The 22,415-nt window shown below is 42.4% G+C and overlaps 1 protein-coding gene across 6 annotated transcripts in view; it reads right to left on the minus strand.

The window, feature by feature from the left end:
* The window catches only part of LOC110508654 (rho GTPase-activating protein 21), an 87,427-nt gene extending 67,198 nt beyond the window's left edge, over positions 1-20,229 (minus strand). For all 6 annotated transcript variants that reach the window (XR_016492867.1, XR_016492865.1, XR_016492866.1 and 3 more), the window contains exons 1-2: positions 19,976-20,229; positions 18,949-19,174 (exon numbers count right to left, since the gene is read on the minus strand). Coding sequence is in view for 3 of the 6 variants with exons in the window: in XM_021589341.3 (XP_021445016.3) it covers positions 18,949-19,017 (69 nt within the window). In the remaining 3 variants the exon portion in view is untranslated. The remainder of the gene's footprint in view (positions 1-18,948; positions 19,175-19,975) is intronic.
* Between the last annotated feature and the right edge of the window lie 2,186 nt (positions 20,230-22,415).

Here is a 22,415-nt window from a genome sequence, read left to right on the forward strand (position 1 = left end):
GTCTTTCGAGTGGGACGTTAACCGGGTGTCTTGACTCTCTGTGGTCACTAAAGATCCCATTGCACTTATCGTAAGAGTAGGGATGTAAAACTCCGGTGTCCTGGATAAATTCCCATTTGTATCCTGATCAGTTGCATCATCGCCTGGTATGGCAACTGCTCTGCATCTGACCGTACGGCGCTACAGAGGGTAGTGCGTACTAGAGGTCGACCGATTCCGGCTATAGCCGGAAAGGCCGATTAATTACGGCCGATTTCAAGTTCTCATAAAATTCGCAGGGAGCCGATTTCTGATTTCTTTTTTTTTTTTAATAAAAAACATATTTATATATATTTTATACCTTTTATTTAACTAGGCAAGTCAGTTAAGAACATATTCTTATTTGCAATGACTGCCTAGGAACTGTGGGTTAACTGCCTTGTTCAGGGGCAGAACGACAGATTTTCACCTTGTCAGCTCAGGGGTTTCAATCTTGCTACCGCACAGTTAACTAGTCCAACACTCTAACCATTGCACTCCACGAGTAGCCTGCCTGTTACGCAAATGCAGTAGAAGCCAAGGTAAATTGCTAGCTAGCATTAAACTTATCTTATAAAAAAACAATCAATCATAATCACTAGTTATAACTACTAATCCAGTTTAGCAGGCAATATTAACCAGGTGAAATTGTGTCATTTCTCTTACGTTCATTGCACACAGAGTCAGGGTATATGCAACAGTTTGGGCTGCCTGGCTCATTGCAAACTAATTTGCCAGAATTTTACGTAATTATGACATACATTGAAGGTTGTGCAATGTAACAAGAATATTTAGACTTAGGAATGCCACCCGTTAGATAAAATACCGAACGGTTCCGTATTTCACTGAAATAATAAACGTTTTGTTTTCTAAATGATAGTTTCCGGATTCGATCATATTAATGACCAAAGGCTCAGATTTCTGTGTGTTATAATTAAGTCTGATTTGATAGAGCAGTCTGACTGAGCAGCAGCAGGCCCGTAATCATTCATTCAAACAGCACTTTAGTGCGTTTTGCCAGCAGCTCTTCGCAAGCACAGCGCTGTTTATGACTTCAAGCCTATCAGCCTAATGGCTGGTGTAACCAATGTGAAATGGCTAGCTAGTTAGCTGGGTGTGCGCTAATACTGTTTAAAACGTCACTCGCTTTTAGATTTGGAGTAGTTATTCCCCTTGTAGGGGCAAGGAGGGTAGGGTAGGGGCAAGGAGGGGGACGGAAGATATACTGTTACACTGGCAATACTATAGTGCCTATAAGAACATCCAATAGTCAAGGGTATATGAAATACAAATGGTAGAGAGAGAAATAGTCCTATAAATACTATATTAACTACAACCTAAAATATCTTACCTTGGAATATTGAAGTCTCATGTTAAAAGGAACCACCAACTTTCATATGTTCTCATGTTCTGAGCAAGGAACTTAAACGTTAGCTTTTTTACATGGCACATATTTTACATGGCACACATTTTTTACATGGCACATATTACTTTCTTCTCCAACACTTTGTTTTGGCATTATTTAAACCAAATTGAACATGTTTCATTATTTCCAGCCAGAGCCCGGACTTGAACCTGATCGAACATCTCTGGAGAGACCTGAACATAGCTGTGCAGCGACACTCCCTATCCAACCTGACAGAGCTTGAGATGACCTGCAGAGAAGAATGGGAAAATCTCCCCAAATACATACCCAAGAAGACTCAAGGATGCAAGACTCACTGCCAAAGGTGCTTCAACAAAGTACTGAGTAAAGGGTCTAAATACTTATGTAAATGTGATATTTTATTTTCAAAATTATACATTTGTAAAAATGTTACTGTCACATACACATGGTTAGCAGATGTTATTGCAAGTGCAGCGAAATGCTTGTGTGTAGGTTGAGAACGATTTTATGTATCAATTTCAGAATAAAGTTGTAAAGTAACAAAATGTGGGGGAAAACAAGTTCTGAATACTTTCTGAATGCACTGTATGTAATTAAAAGTATAATTAAAGTTTGGCTACATTTTCAGGTGCCTCCCTCATGTCAGCATCTGTCTGGACAGAACAGACTGTAGCCAATGCACATAGGCTAACATCTACACTTTGACAAGTAGGCAAATTATGTACATTTAATTACACATGTTAACAGAATAGCTACTGTTTTTTGGTTTTCAAATCAATTTGTCTATTTTGGTTAATGGCTTTGGTGCCCTGGCAGATGGCTCTGGTGCCCTGGCAGATGGCCTTGGTGCCCTAGCAGATGGCCTTGATGGACTGGCCACCTCTTGAAGGCCAAACGGCCTTTCCCCTAAAATCATGAAATTCCAGGCCTGCTACTCAGTTTGCTGCATGTACAAAACCAATATTAGACAGCAAAGCTCTTGATTTAGGATTGGATTCTCTGCTGTTACCAAGAAAAGCTGGACTTTGAAAGAAGCATATCACTTAGGTAGATAGCTAACTAGCTTCTAAATTAGACAAGCAAATGCACGACTGCAGAGGACTTAGCACATGTTAGACAGTTAACTTAATAGTTAAGATAACTAGCTGGCAAACATTTACTTGTGAATTCCAAACTGTAACTAGATCACCAGTCACGTGCTTGCTGCAAAACTGTGAGTGACAAGGCTACGGTCTCTCGCTTGTAAACAAACACCACGTGACTGGGGACTACGGGTAATGAAAAATGATGTGACAGGAAGAACACAATCTTTTTTATCTCCTAAGGCATTGCCCAAGCATTGCTCAACTTGACTGTAGGTGTTTACTTAAAGTTGCTACAAATATTTATGAAAACTTTAAAACAGTTAATTCTATTTACAGTATTTAAAAAAACATCCCGTGGCGATTTCCAAATATTCCGGGATACCTCCTAAGCCTAATGCTGTCAAGGAGTGATTGAATTCAAAATGGATTTACCCAGCTTTTTTGTGGTCAACAAAACAGAAGTTCAACAGAACAGAAGAACATCAGGAGCTCAAAATTATCATGGAAGAATAAGCCAACGGCAGAAGGGCTGCTGTCAAATAGAGCTTCAGGTGCAACTGCGTGACACCCGAGTGAGTTTGGTTTGGTGGGAACTAACTGGCCAAACAGGTTTCTGACTGTGTCTGCCCCAGCTCTGACTGTTGTTCCACAGCTCCAGCACTACTTCCTTGTTTGTGTGTACATGTGGAGGTGCGTTTGTCCTACTTTCATTCCTATATATTCCACTCAAATCCATAGAATGTTTGAGAATAATTAGGCTATGCAGTATGTGGGTTCTGCTAGAAGTTAAGCCTAGCTATGCTGATCTGCCCCTACCTGTAACTAACTATATGTAGGCTATTCAGTAACAGCCATCTTCTCTAAAATTATACAGAGCTCTTTTTTGAAAAATTAAAACCTAATAAATGAAAATAGTCCTGAAAGGGCAGGTTTCAAATGCCTCACCCCTTGGGGCATGCCAACCCCAGTTCACCAGATCTAATTTAGCAGTGGATCTCATTCCAGCAATATCCAGTCCTCTGATGTTGCTGGGGGTTGTTGGCCCTCCTTAGTCCAGATAGACACATGCCTTGCAGGGCTATCATTGCCCCTCACATAGTTAATGCTGTGCTGACAGACCCGGCCAATAAATTCCAGCCAAACATTCCCTGACCGCCCAACCGGCACACGCCCTCCTTCCTCTGAGCTGAGCCAAAAAGCTGAAGCTAGACAACGAAGCAGAGGCACGGTCTCTCCAGTTAAACACTGATACTTATAACTGGGGTTAGCAATATCGTTGCAATACAAACCTAATGGGGAGGATCAATAAGGAGGTGATGCCTCTATTGCCTCTGGTTATTGAGACAAAGGAGAATACATGAGTTACTACTAGGGATACACAATATATCGATTAACATATCGGAATAGGATGATATTAGCTAAAAATGCCAGCATCGGGATGTCTAGTTTAATGCCGATGTGCAAAGCCGATGTCAAAGCTGACGTGCATACCTATATAACGTAGGTACATGATGTAATGACGCCACGTAAAATGTTGCGCTACATGTGCAACACAGCATTCCTAAACTAGCCCACAATGTCTGCTGTGTGGATCGAGCAGTCAACAAGTCAAGCAGTCATTTGAAAGAGTAAGAAAATTTCAGCAAGACAACTCAAAAGGCGAAATCCACGAACAGAAAGATAATGGAATTCATTGCCCTTGACAATCAACCATTCTGTCGTGGATGACGTTGGCTTTCACGACTGGTCGAGCACCTCAAGCCCCGATGCACACTACCAAGTACGCACTATTTTTCAGATGCTGCCCTACCGGAGTTACACAGTATTGTTGAAACGCACATCCATGAACTACTTGCTATGGGCGTCACTGCTATTAGCTTCACGACTGACATTTGGACCAGCGATGTCAGCCCTATGAGCATACAGAGTCTGACAGCAGAGTGGGTCAATGAGGATTTCGTACTGAGGAAAGCTGTAACGCATGCTCAAAAATGTGCTGGTTCTCATACCGCTGCTGTCTTTTCGAATGGAATTTGAGAACATGAACACACACCTACCTCCATTCAAACAACTGACTCGAGAAACAAGCTCATCAAACTGCATCTGCAGCAGATGTGATACCATCTGTCATGGCATTGAAACACCTGCTCAACAAAACTGCTGACACAGACTGTGGGGTTAACTTGGAAAAGTACTGCGAAAAAGCGATTCGGAGGCATTCTCTCTGAGCCTCTTTACTGTGTCGCCACTAGGGTTGCACATTTTGGGGAATATTCAGGAGGTGGAAACTTTGTGGGAATTAATGAGAATTAATATTAATACCATTTAAAATGGAGATGTTTTTTGCATTGGATATATTTACCATATCATATGGAGACAAAACTTTTTACCTTATCATATGTTGACAATTTCAAATGATTAAATCCTTCCAATAGAAAAAAATAAAATTAGTTAGGAATTGAACTTTAAAATGAGTTAACTCTTCACATGGGATTTCACTGAACAACGAAAGGGAATATTGAATGATCCCCAATGATCCATCGCATCTCCCAAAAACTTTTTCAACATAAATCTGTAAAATGATAGTCTAGAAACTAAAGCTTTGGTTGTCTTCCTCTCAGGATTCCATGTCTTGTCCCTGGACATCCTCAATGTTCACCTCTTGAACATCAGACTCTGAGGCCTCATCTTTGCTGTCACTTTCCAAACTTGCTGAGGATGGCTCGTTGTCAGGCTCAAAAAGCTTCAAATTTGCCCAATGGTCACCAATTTTTCAACCCTTGTATCGGTCAGCCTGTTGCGTGTTTTGGTGTGCGTGTTCCCAAACAAGGATCAGTTGCGCTCTGAGGTGACTGATGTTGGTGGGATTTGGAGGATGATGAGGCAACAGGGGAAATATTGCATCTCCATCCCAAAGCCCTTGCATGGAAGTGGACTTCGCCAGACTGCCAAGAACCTTGCCCTCATCCATGCCAAGGTGGCGAGACACGGTAGTGCCTTGTTGATCTCTGCACCAGACAGGATGCTCTTGCCAGCATACTTGGGGTCCAACATGTACGCTGTGGCGTGTATGGGCTTCAGGCAGAAGTCTTCACGCTTTTTGATATATTTCAGAACTGCAGTTTCCTCTGCTTGGAACAGTGAAGTGGGCAAGACCGTACGGATTTCTTCTCTTACATCTGCAAACAGTCTGAACATCAGACAGGATGGCATTGTCTCCCTCAATCCATGCAATGGCTACTGCTATAGGTTTCAAGAGTTTCAGGCTGCTTACCACTCTCTCCCAAAATACATCATCCAGGAAGACCCTCTTGATGGGGCTGTCCATATCAGCAGACTGTGATTCCCGGGCTTAACTTCCCACTGAAAATGTCCGACACTTTGCAACCATAGTCGCCACCATGCTCATTGCTAGGTACAAGGACCGCTACTTCGATGCAGACAAGACACAGGGTTTACGTGAAATGTTAGACACAGCTGGACAAGATGAAAACGGACACAGTGACAGTGCGCACCGAGGAAGAGACGCCAAGGAAAGACAGAGCTGAAACGTCACTTCTTGACATGAATGATGAAATCCTGGTTGAGAATGAAACTGAACAAATTAACAATGAAACAGCATACCAAGTAAGTAAGTTTTGATTATGTTTTACTGGTAATGGGGACATATGTAAATGCCAACAAAATAACTTTTTGTTCAGTGTGTGTTTCAACTATTTAACTGTACTAAAATGCTTAAGCTCAAAATTGTATATATCTTATCGGATATTTTGGCAAAGAAATGATCAGATATTGGTATCAGACAGAAATGTCATATCAATGCAACCCTAGTTACTACCAGTTCAGCAAAAACACTAACTTCATGTTTCACACATTAATTACAAAAGACAAGCACAAAAAACAACACACACAAATCCATTCTGGATAAATGATCACACACACATCAATCAGTCTATGAATCACTACCAGAATGCCAGTGTTTAGTATTTGCATTGGGTGTGGCAGCGTGGAGTGTGTGAAGCACTGAACTCAAAGCTCTTGTTCATTTCATATCAGACTGTGGAATGGAGAGCAGAGCATCAGAAGTCATACATCAGCTTCATAACAACAGCCTGAGGGCTTACGACCTCAGTGGAATCCCAGCCGGTACTATGGCGCCCACTTACTGAATATGAGCTGCCAAAGCATATTTGGTAGGAAAAAAATGACTCTTCGGTTACATAGCATAACTAAACATATACGGAAAACATGAGACAGAAGAGGACTTGGAATGTGCTTTAAAACATTATCTGGCTTAATTATCGAACAGTGCTTTACTTGTATTGGCATATTAGCTAGCAGGCTTTAGAGTGTTTACACATGTGTATGTGGTCATTTGTGAGGTTCAGAAGCTACAGCCCTTCCATCCCAGTCACACACACACGCACCTCGATACTAAGCTAAGCCTGGAAAACACCTCCAGGGCCTCCATTTTCAAACAGCTAGTATTTTCTTCAAACAAAGGAGGGATAAAGACATTTCACTCGTTAGTCTTTCACAAGTACGCAAAAACACCGACGCATGGCCTCTATATTTACAGGCTCATCCAGCCATGACACACACTGCACAGACCACATGACATCAGGCCTAAATACATCAAACACTACCCTCTTAACCAGGAAAAAGTTAAGCTCCCCGTGGGCTGACAAATCTGACACCACATCCAGAGTAAATGGAGCACTTCACTGTGTGGGCCTCAGATAATGAAGCAGAGCAGAGGGCCTCCTGTGTGCGTGTGCCTAGGATGTTTTATCTTGTAATGCTTAAGTATCATGGAGTTACCCACTTACAGTGCCTAGCAAAAGTATTCACCCCCCTTGGCATTTTTCCTATTTTGTTGCATTACAACCTGTAATTTAAATTGATTTGGATTTCATGTAATGGACATACACAAAATAGTCCAAATTGGTGAAGTGAAATGGAAAAAAATAACTAAATAAAAAAAACAGAAAAGTGGTGCATGCATATGTATTCACCCCCTTTGCTATGAAGCCCCTAAATAAGATGTGGTGCAACCAATTACCTTCAGAAGTCACATTATTAGTTAAATAAAGTACACCTGTGTGCAATCTAAGTGTCACATGATCCGTCACATGAACTCATGATATATACACCTGTTCTGAAAGGCCCCATTGTTTGCAACACCACTAAGCAAGGGGCACCACCAAGCAAGCGGCACCATGACGACCAAGGAGCTCTCCAAACAAGTCAGGGACAAAGTTGTGGAGAAGGACAGATCAGGGGTGGGCGATTAAAAAAAAGATCGAAAACTTTGAACATCCCACAGAGCACCATTAAATCCATTATTCAAAATGGAAAGAATATGGCACCACAACAAACCTGCCAAGAGAGGGCTGCCCGCCAAAACTCACGTACCAGGGAAGGACGGCATTCTTCAGAGAGGCAACAAAGAGACCAAAGATAAGCCTGAAGGAGCTGCAAAGCTCCACAGCGGAGATTGTAGGATCTGTCCATAGGACCACTTTAAGAAATACACTCCACAGAGCTGGACTTTAAGGAAGAGTGCCTTGAAAAAAAGCCATTGCTTAAAGAAAAAAATATGCAAACACGTTTGGTGTTCGTCAAAAGGCATGTGGGATACTCCCCAAACATATGGAAGAAGGTACTCTGGTTAGATGAGTCTAAAATTGAGCTTTTTGGCTAGCAAGGAAAACGCTATGTTTGGCGCAAACACAACACCTCTCATCACTCCGAGAACACCATCCCCACAGTGAAGCATAGTAGCAGCGTCATGCTGTGGGTATGTTTTTCCATCGGCAGGGACCGGGAAACTGGTCCGAATTGAAGGAATGATGGATGGCATTTCTTGAGGAAAACCTGTTTCAGTCTTCCAGAGATTTGACACTGGGACGGAAGTTCACCTTCCAGCAGGACAATGACCCTAAGCATATTGCTGAAGCAACAGTCAAATGGTTTAAGGGGAAACATTTAAATGTCTTGGAATGACCTTGTCAAAGCCAATACAAAGTATTGATTTTGGGGGGGGGGGGGGGGGGGGGTGGATAGGTTATACACACTCAAGTTTTCAGTTTTTTTGTCTCATTTCTTCTTCAAAGTGATAGGCATGTTGTGTCAATCAAATGATACAAACCCCCCAAAATCTATTTTAATTCCTAGGCAACAAAATATAAATAATGCCAAGGTGGGGTGAATACTTTTGCAAGCCACTGTACAGGCCCTGTAATATTTTGGTAGCAGGGCATTTGACAAAAATGTGAAGCTTTTTCCATCCTGTGATTTGATTAGGGCCTAGCACATCATCCTCAAGTGCTGAAAGAATGTTTGAAAGTAATTTGAAGTATTTTAGACATCAGCCTAGAGGAAGGAACACTTCTAGGACAATTGGGATTTAACTTGGTGTGACTTCTCAGACAAGCACCGGTTGCCTTAACTATGACAGAGTGGTTGTTCCTGGTATGGGAAAGGCAGTATCTGTGGCTGTGCAGCCCCTTCAGATATTAACACATTAATCTCTCGAGCACTAGCCCGCCTGCTAGTGAGTAGCCAGCTAATCGTTATATTTAAAGTCTAGCCAACTTGGATCTATTCACTAATGAGGTAGAACAGTGGAACTCTTCTGTCCGTCTCTGTTTGAACATAGCCTGTTCACTTTGTTGAGATGTTGAAATCAAGTGGCCTGCCTGGATAAGATGCTTATTTCTCAGAATGAGAACTCCTTAAATAATTGTATTTTTATGCTCATTTCATATTTATAGAACACAGACTAGAGAGCTAGCACATATGTCTGTGGCTAAAATGCTGCTCGTGGAACCGTAATGCCATGTGACAGAAACAGTAAACATTTTCCACAGTCATGCTCCTTGATACTCTTGTCTTAGTAGGGTCTGCTCTGTTCTACATTTGGGAAGTTGAGACATAAAGAGTATTGTTACAAAAAAGGTTAAGTTCTCCACTATTAAAGTGAGTGGCAGGGGCTTGGTGTCTGTGTACGAATCAGAAGGTGCACTGTGCACACAGCACAGGAGCCAAGGAGACAAAAAGACAAAACACTCAAAAACAGCAAAACAATGTAAACCTCAATTCTTGCAATACAAGCATTTCGAACATTGCGCTAAAACATGCATTCAAATTTAGAGTTCAAATAAAATAAAAAAGTAACCAAATAACAAGGCATATACAGGGGGCACCGGTACTGAGTCAAAGTGTAGGGGTTCAGGTTAGTCGAGGTAATTTATACTTGTAGGGAGGGGTAAAGTCACTATGCATAGATAACACTGCTGCTACTCACTGTTGATTAAAACAAAGGGGGGAGATCAATGTAAATAGTCCAGGTGGCCACTCGGGACCAGTCTAAAGGCACTGCACCTCAGTGCTAGAGACGTCACTACAGACCCTGGTTCGATCCGGCCGCGATTGGGAGTCCCATAGGGCGGCGCACAATTGGCCCAGCATTATCCAAGTTAGGGTTTGGCCGGGATATGCCGTCATTGTAAAATAAGAATTTGTTCTTAACGGACTTGCCTAGTTAATAAAAGGTTAAATAATAAAAAATGTAAAAATACAATATGATTCATTGTTCAGCAGTCGTGGGCTTGGATGTAGAAGCTGTTAAGGAGCCTTTTGGACCGGGACTGGAGTCTAACAATTTTTTGGGACTTCCTCTGACACTGCCTAGTATACAAACTCTTTAAAAAAAAGAAACGTTACTTTTTCAGGATCCGGTCTTTCAAAGATAATTCGTAAAAATCCAAATAACTTCACAGAGCTTCATTGTAAAGGGTTTAATTTCCCATGCTTGTTCAATGAACCATAAACAATTAATGAACATGCACCTGTGGAACGGTCGTTAAGACACTAACATCTTACAGATGGTAGGCAATTAAGGTCACAGTTATGAAAACTTAGGACACTAAAGAGGCCTTACTACTGACTCTGAAAAACACCAAAAGAAAGATGCCCAGGGTCCCTGCTCATCTGCGTGAACGTGCCTTAGGCATGCTGCAAGGAGGCATGAGGACTGCAGATGTGACCAGGGCAATACATTGCAATGTCCGTACTGTGAGACGCCTAAGACAGCGCTACAGGGAGACAAGACGGACGGACGCAGTGGCAGACCACGTGTAAAACCAGCACAGAACCAGTACATCCGAACATCACACCTTGGGGACAGGTACAGGATGGTAACAACTGCCCGAGTTACACCAGGAACGCACAATCCCTCCATCAGTGCTCAGACTAACCGCAATAGGCTGAGAGAGGCTGGACCGAGGGCTTGTAAGGCTGTTGTAAGGCAGATCCTCACCAGACGTCACAGGCAACAACGTCGCCAATAGGCACAAACCCACCGTCGCTGGATCAAACAGGACTGGCAAAAAGTGCTCTTTACTGCCGAGTCACGGTTTTGTCTCACCAGGAGTGATGGTCTGACTTGCATTTATCATCGAAGAAATTAGCATTACGCCGAGGCCTGTACTCTGAAGCGGGATCAATTTGGAGGGGGAGTGTCCGTCATGGTCTGGGGCGGTGTTGCACAGCATCATCGGACTGAGCTTGTTGTCAATGCAGGCAATCTCAACAATATGGGTTATAGGGAAGACATCCTCCTCCCTCATGTGGTACCCTTCCTGCAGGCTCATCCTGACATGACCCTCCAGCATGACAATGCCACCAGCCATACTGCTCATTCTGTGCATGATTTCCTGCAAGACATGAATGTTAGTGTTCTGCCATGGCCAGCAAAGAGCCCGGATCTCAATCCAATTGAGCACGTCTGGGACCTGTTGGATCGGAGGGTAAGGGCTTGGGCTATTCCCCCCAGAAATGTCCAGGAACTTGCAGGTGCCTTGGTGGAAGAGTTGGGTAACATCTCACAGCAAGAACTGGCAAATCTGGTGCAGTCTATGAGGAGATGCACTGCAGTACTTAATGCAGCCAGGGCCACACCAGATACTGACTGTTATTTTGATTTTGACCCCCGCCCCCCCTTTGTTCAGGAACATATTATTCAATTTCTGTAAGTCACATGTCTGTGGAACTTGTTCAGTTTATGTCTCAGTTGTTGAATCTTTTGCTGAGTTTAGGTCCTGGATGGCAGGAAGCTTGGCCCCAGTGATGTACTGGGCCGTACACAATACCCTCGGTCATGCCTTGCGGTCGGATGCTGAGCAGTTGCCATACCAGGTGGTGATGCAACCGGTTAGGATGCTCTTGATGGTGCAGCTGTAGAACTTTTTGAGGATCTGGGGACCCATGACAAATATTTTCAGTCTCCTGGGGGGAAAAAGGTGTTGTCGTGCCCTCTTCATAACTGTCTGTGTGTTTGGATCATGATAGTTTGTTGGTGATGTGGACACCAAGGAACTTGAAACTCTTGACCCGCTCCACTACAGCCCCATCAATGAGAATGGGGGCCTGTTTGGCCCTCCCTTTCCTGTAGTCTGACCTCCTCCCTATAGTCGGTCTCATCGTTGTCAGTGATCAGGCCAACCACTTGTGTCGTCAGCAAACTTAATGGTGGTGTTGGAGTCATGCTTAGCCACACAGTCGTGGGTGAACAGGGAGTACAGGAGGGGACTAAGCACACACCCCTGAGGGGCCGCAGTGTTGAGGATAAGCGTGGCAGATGTGTTGTTGCCTACCTTTACCACCCGGGGGCAGCCCATCAGGAAGTCCAGGATCCAGTTACAAAGGGAGGTGTTTGTCCCAGGGTCCTTCAATTAGTGATGAGCTTTGTGGGCACTATGGTGTTGAACGCTGAGCTGTAGTCAATGAACAGCATTCTCGCATAGGTTTTCCTTTTGTCCAGGTTGGAAAGGGCAGTGTGGAGTGCGATTGAGATTGTGTCATCTGTGGATCTGTTGGGGCGTTATGCGAATTGGAGTGGGTCTAGGGTTTCTGGGATGATGGTGTTGATGTGAGCCAAGACCAGCCTTTCAAAGCACTTAATGGCTACCAACGTGAGTGCTACGGGGCGGTAGTCATTTAGGGGAAAGTGGAAAGGTTGTACAACTGAATGCCGCCTGAATCGTACAACTGAATGCCTCATTTAACCCAACCCCTCTGAATCAGATGTTCGGGGGGCTGCCTTAATCGACATCCACGTCTTCGGCGCCCGGGGAACAGTGCGTTAACTGCCTTGCTCAGGGGCAGAACGAGAGATATTTACCTTGTCAACTTGGGGATTCGATCCAGTAAGCGAAACGCTCAAACCACTAGGTTACCTTCGCTTTCTTGGGCACAGGGACTTTGGTGGTCTGCTTGTAACATGTTGGTATTACAGACTCAGACAGTGAGAGGTTGAAAATGTCAATGTAGACACTTGCCAGTTGGTCCACGAATGCTCTGAGTACACGTCCTGGTAATCCGTCGGGCCCTGCAGCCTTTTGAATGTTTACCTGTTTAAAAGGTCTTTCTCACATCGGCTATGGAGAGCGTGATCAAACACAGTCGTCTGGAACAGCTGGTGCTCTCATTTATGCTTCAGTGTTGCTTGCCTCAAAGCGAGCATATGTTGCACGGTACACCGTTACCACAGTAATATCACGGTACCAAAACGTCATGACACTTATTATACCAACATTTTAGAATACCGTTGTACCGTTTCACATGATACTACTACCTCTTTTCAGCCCTACTGATCTAAATAACCTGCTGGTGCCTGTTATAAAATGTTTATCAAGTCAGTTTTGTTTATAAATGCAGTTGAATTGAAGCAAGAGCCACTAGTCTCTTGTATGCGCAGGTCCAGTAATATCCACTTCACTTTCATGCGTATGTGTGTGGCAGCTGTAATCAGCCAGCCACATCCCCTAACAGCTCTCACCTGCTTCTCTTCATCCCGCTCTTCATGCGCATCTATTCCTGTGTCAGTTTTATACTTTAGCTGTGATGCAAACCCTAATGAGTCTTCTGTTGTAACAAATGTACACTATTAACATTGGAGCAGCACGCAGAGCAAGCAATGTTGATACATTATATCATTTAATCGCCTGTTATAGCCAAGAGCACAGTCCATTCAGAGTATACTTTGCAAGTTCACCATCATGCAGCCTCTGAGTGTCAGAGGGGAAAAGGAGCACCGCTTCACAACAGGCATACTTGCAGTTTTTACAGCAAAGAAAACTCTCAAAAAAAGTCTCTAGCCTAAACAGGTTTTTTTTTTGATCACCCATATTACCAGATGCCTTTTTTTTCTTTCTATGGGGATTCACACGCATTTCATATAATTTCACAAACCATGTTGCTGGCCGTTTCAAACAAATCTCAGGTTGCTAACGTTGTTCAGTCATGTTTCCTAGCTACCTAACAACCTGGTAACTTGATAGTAGGTTTAGGCAAATTTGATTGGCACAGGAAGAAAGGAAAAGGGCCTACTACTCATGAGATGTGCATCAAAAGGTAGGATTCATATAGTTCTTAACTAAAAAAAAAATCTATTTAATTCTGGTGCTCCTTAAATTCTGTTTGGTGTCTAATGTTTTAAAAGTTGGGAGCAGTGTGTGTGTGTAAGTTTGTGGGTGAGAGAGTGGGGTGTGTGTGTGTTTACGAGAGAGAGGGAGACAGTGTGTGTGTCTGTGTTAACTGATGAGTAAAGGTTTCATGCAGTGTTTTCTCCTTACTGACACAATGACATGTATATTCCTTACTCCCATTCCTCAGGCCAAAACACAGGTAGGTCTTTGCAAATATGAGCAAATCAGCCAGTCTATTCTGTATTCTAAATTCAATGTGTTGTATTGAGTAGAAGTGTGAATTTCAGTGACAGGTTTTTGCGCAGCATATGCGCAGAACAATTCGAAATGGGGAACATGCGTGCGGGGCAAACAGGACGCTAGGCCACTGATTTTTTTAAATATATTTTTTTAAATATAACATTTTCCAGTGACCATCAATGAACTCATTCAGTTCATTGAAACATTACAGTCTGATTGACTAGTTTTATTAGGCGTTAACGATGTGCATCTGTCCCTTTCACGACGATTCGATGACGATACAAGGGCTCCGATGCGATACAGGAACGATACGTTTTAGTTTGAAACGATTCGGTACGATTCAGTTGATTAGAATAAAGAATCTATAAGATTTGATGTGCTAACATTTGTTGCATACACATTCATTTTCCATTTTAACCTCTTAATAAGGAACGTTTGCTGATGACACTTTTTTCAATTTCCGCCTAAAATGACATACCCAAATCTAACTGTCTGTAGCTCAGGAACTGAATCAAGTATATGCATATTTTTGATAACATTTGAAAGGAAACACTGAAGTTTGTGGAACTGTGAAATGAATGTAGATGAATATAACACATTAGATCTGGTAAAAGATAATACAAAGAAAAAAACATGCGTTTTAATTTATTATTTTTTTCCCCATCATCTTTGAAATGCAAGATACAGGCCATTATATCACAGTCTAGGTGCAATTTAGAATTTTGTGTGCAGTGTATGTTCAAAGTTTAAGACTGATCCAATGAACCATTGCATTACTGTTCACAATGTTGTATCAAGTCTGTGCAAATGTGCCGAATTGGTAAATTGATACATTTTCAAGTACACAACTATAGAGAAGATACAAAAATGATATGTTAATTATGGATAATTAGCTTCCCTACAGAAAATACACTAACCTTCACACAGCAGGGGTTCAAACTGTCGAACCCAGTTCCTACATTTGAATGTAAAAATGTATTTTATCAAACAAAACTATGCTATATTTTATCTCCGGGACCCTCAGGGTGCCAAATCAGAGCACGATTACTGAATATAAGTACATTATTTACCTTCAGAGGTGAATGTATCAAACCAGTTGCCATGATAAACATTTTCATTGTTGTGCACTCTCCTCAAACAATAGCATGGTATTTTTCACTAATAGCTACTGTAAATTTGACAGTGCAGTTAGATTAACAAGAATTTAAGCTTTCTGCCCAAAAAAATACATATCTATGCCCTGGGAAATGTTCTTGTTACTTACAACATCATGCTAATCACATTAGCGCACGTTAGCTCAACAGGACACCGATCTTAAATGAAAATCTGCTGCTGAGGCGCTTTGAGCTGGATCTGTCTGAGCTGACTTCTCTGTGTGTGTGTATATGTGTAAATTATGTATACAGTATGTCTTGTGCATGTAGGCACCTGAGCTGAGCCATAAGGGAAATTGGGCATCTAACAGCCCACTATCAGTTAGTTTGCTTTTCTTTTTTACTAACTTTTTTTTATTTGAATGCTGAAGGTGATGCATAGATGAGCCAGATCAGGAACAGGCCTACTTCTCATTGGTCAGCGCACGAAGCTGTGCACAGCGAGCATTTTGACTAGGCTACTGATATTGTCTGGGGTTGTTTGGTAGGCAAAATTACTTGTAGATCAATGACTGTCAACCTAATGACATGCTTAGTTAGACAAGAAGGATGCAGTTGTCACAAAAGATTAAAGGTATTTTCGGAAGGTAGAAAGTAATTTGATCAACAACAACAAAAATAGTAAACCAGTGATTCATAACTTTTGTACCGATTTTCTGACAAATGCATGGTACATTTGGATCTGTTTGGAATCCTCCAGACCGATGAACTCATATCTTAAACATTTGAACCGGGACTGACGCGGTGAATCATTACTTCCCTATTAGGAGTGCCATCAAAAGGAAAACAGAACTTTTGTTTAAATCGACAAGAAGGCAGAACACTAGACAGTTTTAAACTACACATTTTACAGTGTCCAGCCTTTACACAGTGTAATGGAGAAATTAAACTGGATAAAATAGCCTAAGCTAACCCTAACCCATCTCTATATTTACCAGAGACTGAGCATAACAGACAACCCAAAGCCTACAGGAAGAAAGCAGAGTCCTCTATCCAATTTCCGATATCCATCAGAGAGCCATATAATGCTCTGTAAATGGCTGCTAAACAAGTTAAGTCCTGGGCTTTAATGAAGTACAGATCACAGGAGTGGAGAGGGGGGTCTGTCTAATAGAGCCTTTATAGGCTAGGGCTCCTTAGAGAAAAACAACCCATTCACTAGTGGCACACCAACTGTGGATAAATAACTACACTGGATGCATCACTACAGTATGTTTCATCTGCTCTAGCGACACAGCAGTTAAACACTCCAATATCAGTGATTGGTCAAAATGATTCATGATAAAATGGGTTTTACTAGGTTTACCCAAATCCAGATAGCTGATGTTCTGAAAGAGCTGCAAAATCTGGACCCCTACAAATCAGCCAGGCTAGACAATCTGGACCCTCTCTTTCTAAAAATATCTGCCGAAATTGTTGCAACTCTTATTACTAGCCTGTTCAACCTCTCTTTCCTATCGTCTGAGATTCCCAAAGATTGGAAAGCTGCCGCGGTCATCCCCCTCTTCAAAGGGGGTGGCACTCTAGACCCAAACTGCTTCAGACCTATATCTATCCTACCCTGTCTTTCTAAGGTCTTCGAAAGCCAAGTTAACAAACAGATTACTGACCATTTCGAATCCCACCATACCTTCTCTGCTATGCAATCTGGTTTCAGAGCTGGTCATGGGTGCATCTCAGCCAGGCTCAAGGTTCTAAACGACATCATAACCACCATCGATAAGAGACATTACTGTGCAGCCGTATTCATCGACCTGGCCAAGGCTTTCGACTGTCAATCACAACATTCTTATTGGCAGACTCGACAGCCTTGGTTTCTCAAATGATTGCCTCGCCTGGTTTACCAACTACTTCTCTGATAGAGTTCAGTGTGTCAAATCGGAGGGACTGTTGTCCGGTCCTCTGACAGTCTATGGGTGTGCCACAGGGTTCAATTCTCGGGCCGACTCTCTTTTCTGTAATCATCAATGATGTTGCTCTTGATGCTGGTGATTCTCTGATCCACCTCTACGCAGACAACACCATTCTGTATACTTCTGGCCCCTCCTTGGACACTGTGTTAACTAACCTCCAGACGCACTTCAATGCCATTACAACTCTCCTTCCGTGGCCTCCAACTGCTCTTAAACACAAATAAAACTAAATGCATGCTATTCAATCGATCACTGCCCGCACCTGCCCGCCCGTCCAGCATCACTACTCTGGACGGCTCTGACTTAGAATACGTGGACAACTACAAATACCTGGGTGTCTGGTTAGACTGTAAACTCTCCTTCCAGACTCACATTAAGCATCTCCAATCCAAAATTAAATCTAGAATCGGCTTCCTATATCGCCAAAAAGCATCCTTCACTCATGCTGCCAAACATACCCTCGTAAAACTGACTATTCTACCGATCCTCACTTGGCCCTCACTTCATACTCGTCGCCAAATCCACTGGCTACAGGTTATCTACAAGTCTCTGCTAGGTAAAGCCCTGCCTTATCTCAGCTCACTGGTCACCATATCAGCACCCACTCGTAGCACGCGCTCCAGCAGATATATCTCACTGGTCACCCCCAAAGCCAATTCCTGCTTTGGTCGTCTTTCCTTCCAGTTCTCTGCGGCCCATGACTGGAACGAATTGCAAAAATCTCTAAAGCTGGAGACTCACATCTCCCTCACTAGCTTTAAGCACCAGCTGTCAGAGCAGCTTACAGATCACTGCACCTGTACATAGCCCATCTGTAAACAGCCCATCTATCTACCTACCTCATTCCCATACTGGTATTTATTTATTTATTTTGCTCCTTTGCACCCCAGTATCTCTACCTGCACATTCATCTTCTGCCAATCTACCATTCCAGTGTTTAATTGCTATATTGTAATTACTTCGCCACCATGGCCTATTTATTTCCTTAACTTACCTCATTTGCACTCACTGTATATAGACTTTTTGTTTTCTTTTGTTCCACTGTATTGACTGTATGTTTTGTTTATTCCATGTGTAACTCTGTGTTGCTGTATGTGTCGAATTGCTACGCTTTATCTTGGCCAGGTCGCAGTTGCAAATGAGAACTTGTTCTCAACTAGCCTAACTGGTTAAATAAAGGTGAAATAATTTTTTTTTTTTTAAATGGACATACACTAGGCTTAAGTGAGCTGAGGTTGATGGAACAGGCTGACCTTAACTGGGTTGAGAACTAAGCTTAGGTTGGGCCTACTCCTATTGTGTCAAAACCTAAGTTAGTGGAATATTTGTAAGGGAGCATATTTTGAAGCTGGCATCTTTTCTTCTAGCCATGGTAGCCAAAATAATGGGCAACTGGGCATTTTTATTCATGACCCTAAGCATGATGGATGATAATTGCTTAATTAACTCAGGAACATCTGCTTTCAACATACTTTGTATCCCCATAATTTACTCAAGTGTTTCCTTTATTTTGGCAGTTACCTGTAGCTCAACCTACATCTAATTGATCATCTCCGGGACCCCAATTTCCATGAGAAGAACTTTGGGTCCCCCAAAAACAACCTTTAAGGTGGTAAAATGTTGGAATTTTGGGCATGAATTTGAGTGGGGCTTATGTACCTTGCACAAAGAGGGTCTGGTCAGTCTCTCCTCTTCATCGAATGGACCTTTCCAACGTGACGCCATCATTTCACTTCACACAAGAGGTGACAATCCTTTAGTGCACACATCGAAAGCTATAGATCCCAGCAAATAGACAGCAGTCGAGTCCTCCAAGTAACGTTAGGGTTCGTCTCTCCAGTTCACACCGTAATCCATGTTCCCGTATCTGGTCCAAATTGTTGGGCTGAATGTGAAACAAGTTTATTTGAACGACTTGCATTAGTGACTGCTATATTGAAATACACAACACAATTTATATTCCAATGTTAGCTAACATTGATAAGCATAGTTGACATTTGAAAATGATAACTAAGGTTAGCGCAAAAAAATTGCTTGCTATTACCTTTCTAATAATATTTACCAAAACTACCGTATGAATGACCAGCTAGGTTATTACCAGCAAGCCAAGCAACAAGTAAGTAGGCAGGAGGCAAAGCCGATCGATGCGACTCGCTCGCGGACTAACGTTAGTAACTAACTCGTGAGGCAAAACTTGCCACCCTGTTTTTCTTGTGTTCGGACCGAGAGAGCTAACGGAGACGTCTTTCACTGGTCACCGTACTATAAGTTATGTTATTTTCTTTTCAGATAAAGTAAAACAGGTCCAGTGGAGAAAACACAGGCATGCCGTTACGGTGGTCGCCGATTCTTTTCCTGCCCTGGCTAAACTCCGTTAAATGAAGTTGGATCCGATCAATACAAAGAAGCCAACGTTTTCCTCAACAACAAACAACTTCGTTGTGGGGTGGGAGGACGTTAAAATTACAGATGACACGATACAGCAAGAGTTTTCAGAAGTGTAGTTAGGTAGCTACATCTAACACTACAAAACAAACGCGTGGAACCTGTTTAGCTAGCTGGCTATTCTTCCGAAGTTTGTAGTTGGCATTTAAAACAATATCCGTACAATGTGACTAAGTTAGCTAACGTTCGTAGGTAGCCAGCTAACGTTAGCATGCTATTTAATGGGCTAAAGTAAACCTACCTGTTGTGAAAAGCGACGTTGCAGACTGTGTTGAAACGTATTTATTTCCCATAAAAATCACTCAAATAAAATTATGGCCCCGTGTCAGTTTCAGTCATATTTCCATATCCCAACGAAATACAGTCACAGATGTATCCCATCCGAACTCCAGGGAGACACGCGGCTGCTGGAAGTTGGAATTTTGTTCAAGCCTTCCAGAATGCCAAAGACCATCCTCTTTTCGCCAGCGCCACTCCCGGCAAGGCTTCTTCTTTGGTATTATGACAGTCCGCAAACAAATGTTATAGGGGCATGCCGCCGACTACTGTATTGGCTGTGTATCAGCCTATTATTCTGTAGTATGGCTTCATCACACTGTAAAATACATTGATTTTATTGATGTATTGCCCTACCAACTAACCCTGCACCCATTAAAACCTTACCACTATTCCGCTACTTTTGCCCCATCTGATCCTACTCCAGGCCAGCAGACTGGGAGGATGGGACACTATAATTCAAAACATCTTGTAACTCTTCTGCAGTAAAATCTCGTACACCCAAGCAGTGGCGGTTCTAGCTTGTATGGCTCCCTGGGCGAACCCCCCATTTCAGCGTCCCCCGCCAACACAAAAAAATAAAACATTATTCAGACATTTGGAACGACACAAATACATAATCATAACATTTAAAACTATATACATAAAAAATATTTACAAAAATAAGACTCATAAATATAAAAAATAAGTAACAAAGACAAATAAAAATACATTTGTGTTGATTTGGCACTCGAGCATCAATACATTATACCCATCCCCCAACACTGTCAACCAAGAGTCAAGACTAAACCAATTCACCTTGGTGGTGTGCCGAATGGTTTTATATTGTTATTAACGATTTTGCACAAACCAGAAAAAAATGCAACGATATGTCTGCGAAAATATATATTCATGATTTTGCACAAACCAGAAAAAAATGCAACGATATGCCTATGAAACTATATATTCACAGTATTATGAATGAATTGTGGTGTATTTGGTAGCATTACATAGTGTGACTGATTTGACTAATTGCATTAGTACTGTACAAAGTTAGAGGTGCGATATTTGATCGATTCCCCCGCTCCCCCTACCTCGGGCTTCCAGTGGGGAGACCTGAGGTCAACCTACATCCGCCCCCCTCTACATCTCATACTTCTGAGTGGGAGACCTTCCCAGAGAGTAGCCTGCCTAGCTCACAAACTAAAATCAGGGTGCCCACTCCGACAAGGTTAATTGACCCACTGTCCCACACGGTGACATGATATCATTGACGTGACGTGCAAATGAGCGATAGAGAACCGATCGCGCAAATCAAATTGTATTGGTCACATACACATGGTTAACAGATGTTAATGTGAGTGTAGCGAAATGCTGTGCTTCAAATTCCGACAGTGCAGTAATATCTAACAAGTAATCTAACAATTCCCCAACAACTACCTTATACACACAAATCTAAAGGTGTGAATGAGAATATGTACATATAAGTATGTGGATGAGCGACGGGACGGCCCAGCGGCATAGGCAAGGTGCAGAAGATGGTATAAAATACAGTACATACAGTGCATTACGAAAGTATTCGGCCCCCTTGAACTTTGCGACCTTTTGCCACATTTCAGGCTTCAAACATAAAGATATAAAACTGTATTTTTTTGTGAAGAATCAACAACAAGTGGGACACAATCATGAAGTGGAACGACATTTATTGGATATTTCAAACTTTTTTAACAAATCAAAAACTGAAAAATTGGGCGTGCAAAATTATTCAGCCCCCTTAAGTTAATACTTTGTAGCGCCACCTTTTGCTGCGATTACAGCTGTAAGTCGCTTGGGGTATGTCTCTATCAGTTTTGCACATCGAGAGACTGACATTTTTTCCCATTCCTCCTTGCAAAACAGCTCGAGCTCAGTGAGGTTGGATGGAGAGCATTTGTGAACAGCAGTTTTCTGTTCTTTCCACAGATTCTCGATTGGATTCAGGTCTGGACTTTGACTTGGCCATTCTAACACCTGGATATGTTTGTTTTTGAACCATTCCATTGTAGATTTTGCTTTATGTTTTGGATCATTGTCTTGTTGGAAGACAAATCTCCGTCCCAGTCTCAGGTCTTTTGCAGACTCCATCAGGTTTTCTTCCAGAATGGTCCTGTATTTGGCTCCATCCATCTTCCCATCAATTTTAACCATCTTCCCTGTCCCTGCTGAAGAAAAGCAGGCCCAAACCATGATGCTGCCACCACAATGTTTGACAGTGGGGATGGTGTGTTCAGGGTGATGAGCTGTGTTGCTTTTACGCCAAACATAACGTCTTGCATTGTTGCCAAAAAGTTCAATTTTGGTTTCATCTGACCAGAGCACCTTCTTCCACATGTTTGGTGTGTCTCCCAGGTGGCTTGTGGCAAACTTTAAACAACACTTTTTATGGA

Source organism: Oncorhynchus mykiss, chromosome 28, assembly GCF_057628025.1.
Source record: "Oncorhynchus mykiss isolate SJ-2025 chromosome 28, ASM5762802v1, whole genome shotgun sequence".
NCBI classification, from domain to species: domain Eukaryota; kingdom Metazoa; phylum Chordata; class Actinopteri; order Salmoniformes; family Salmonidae; genus Oncorhynchus; species Oncorhynchus mykiss.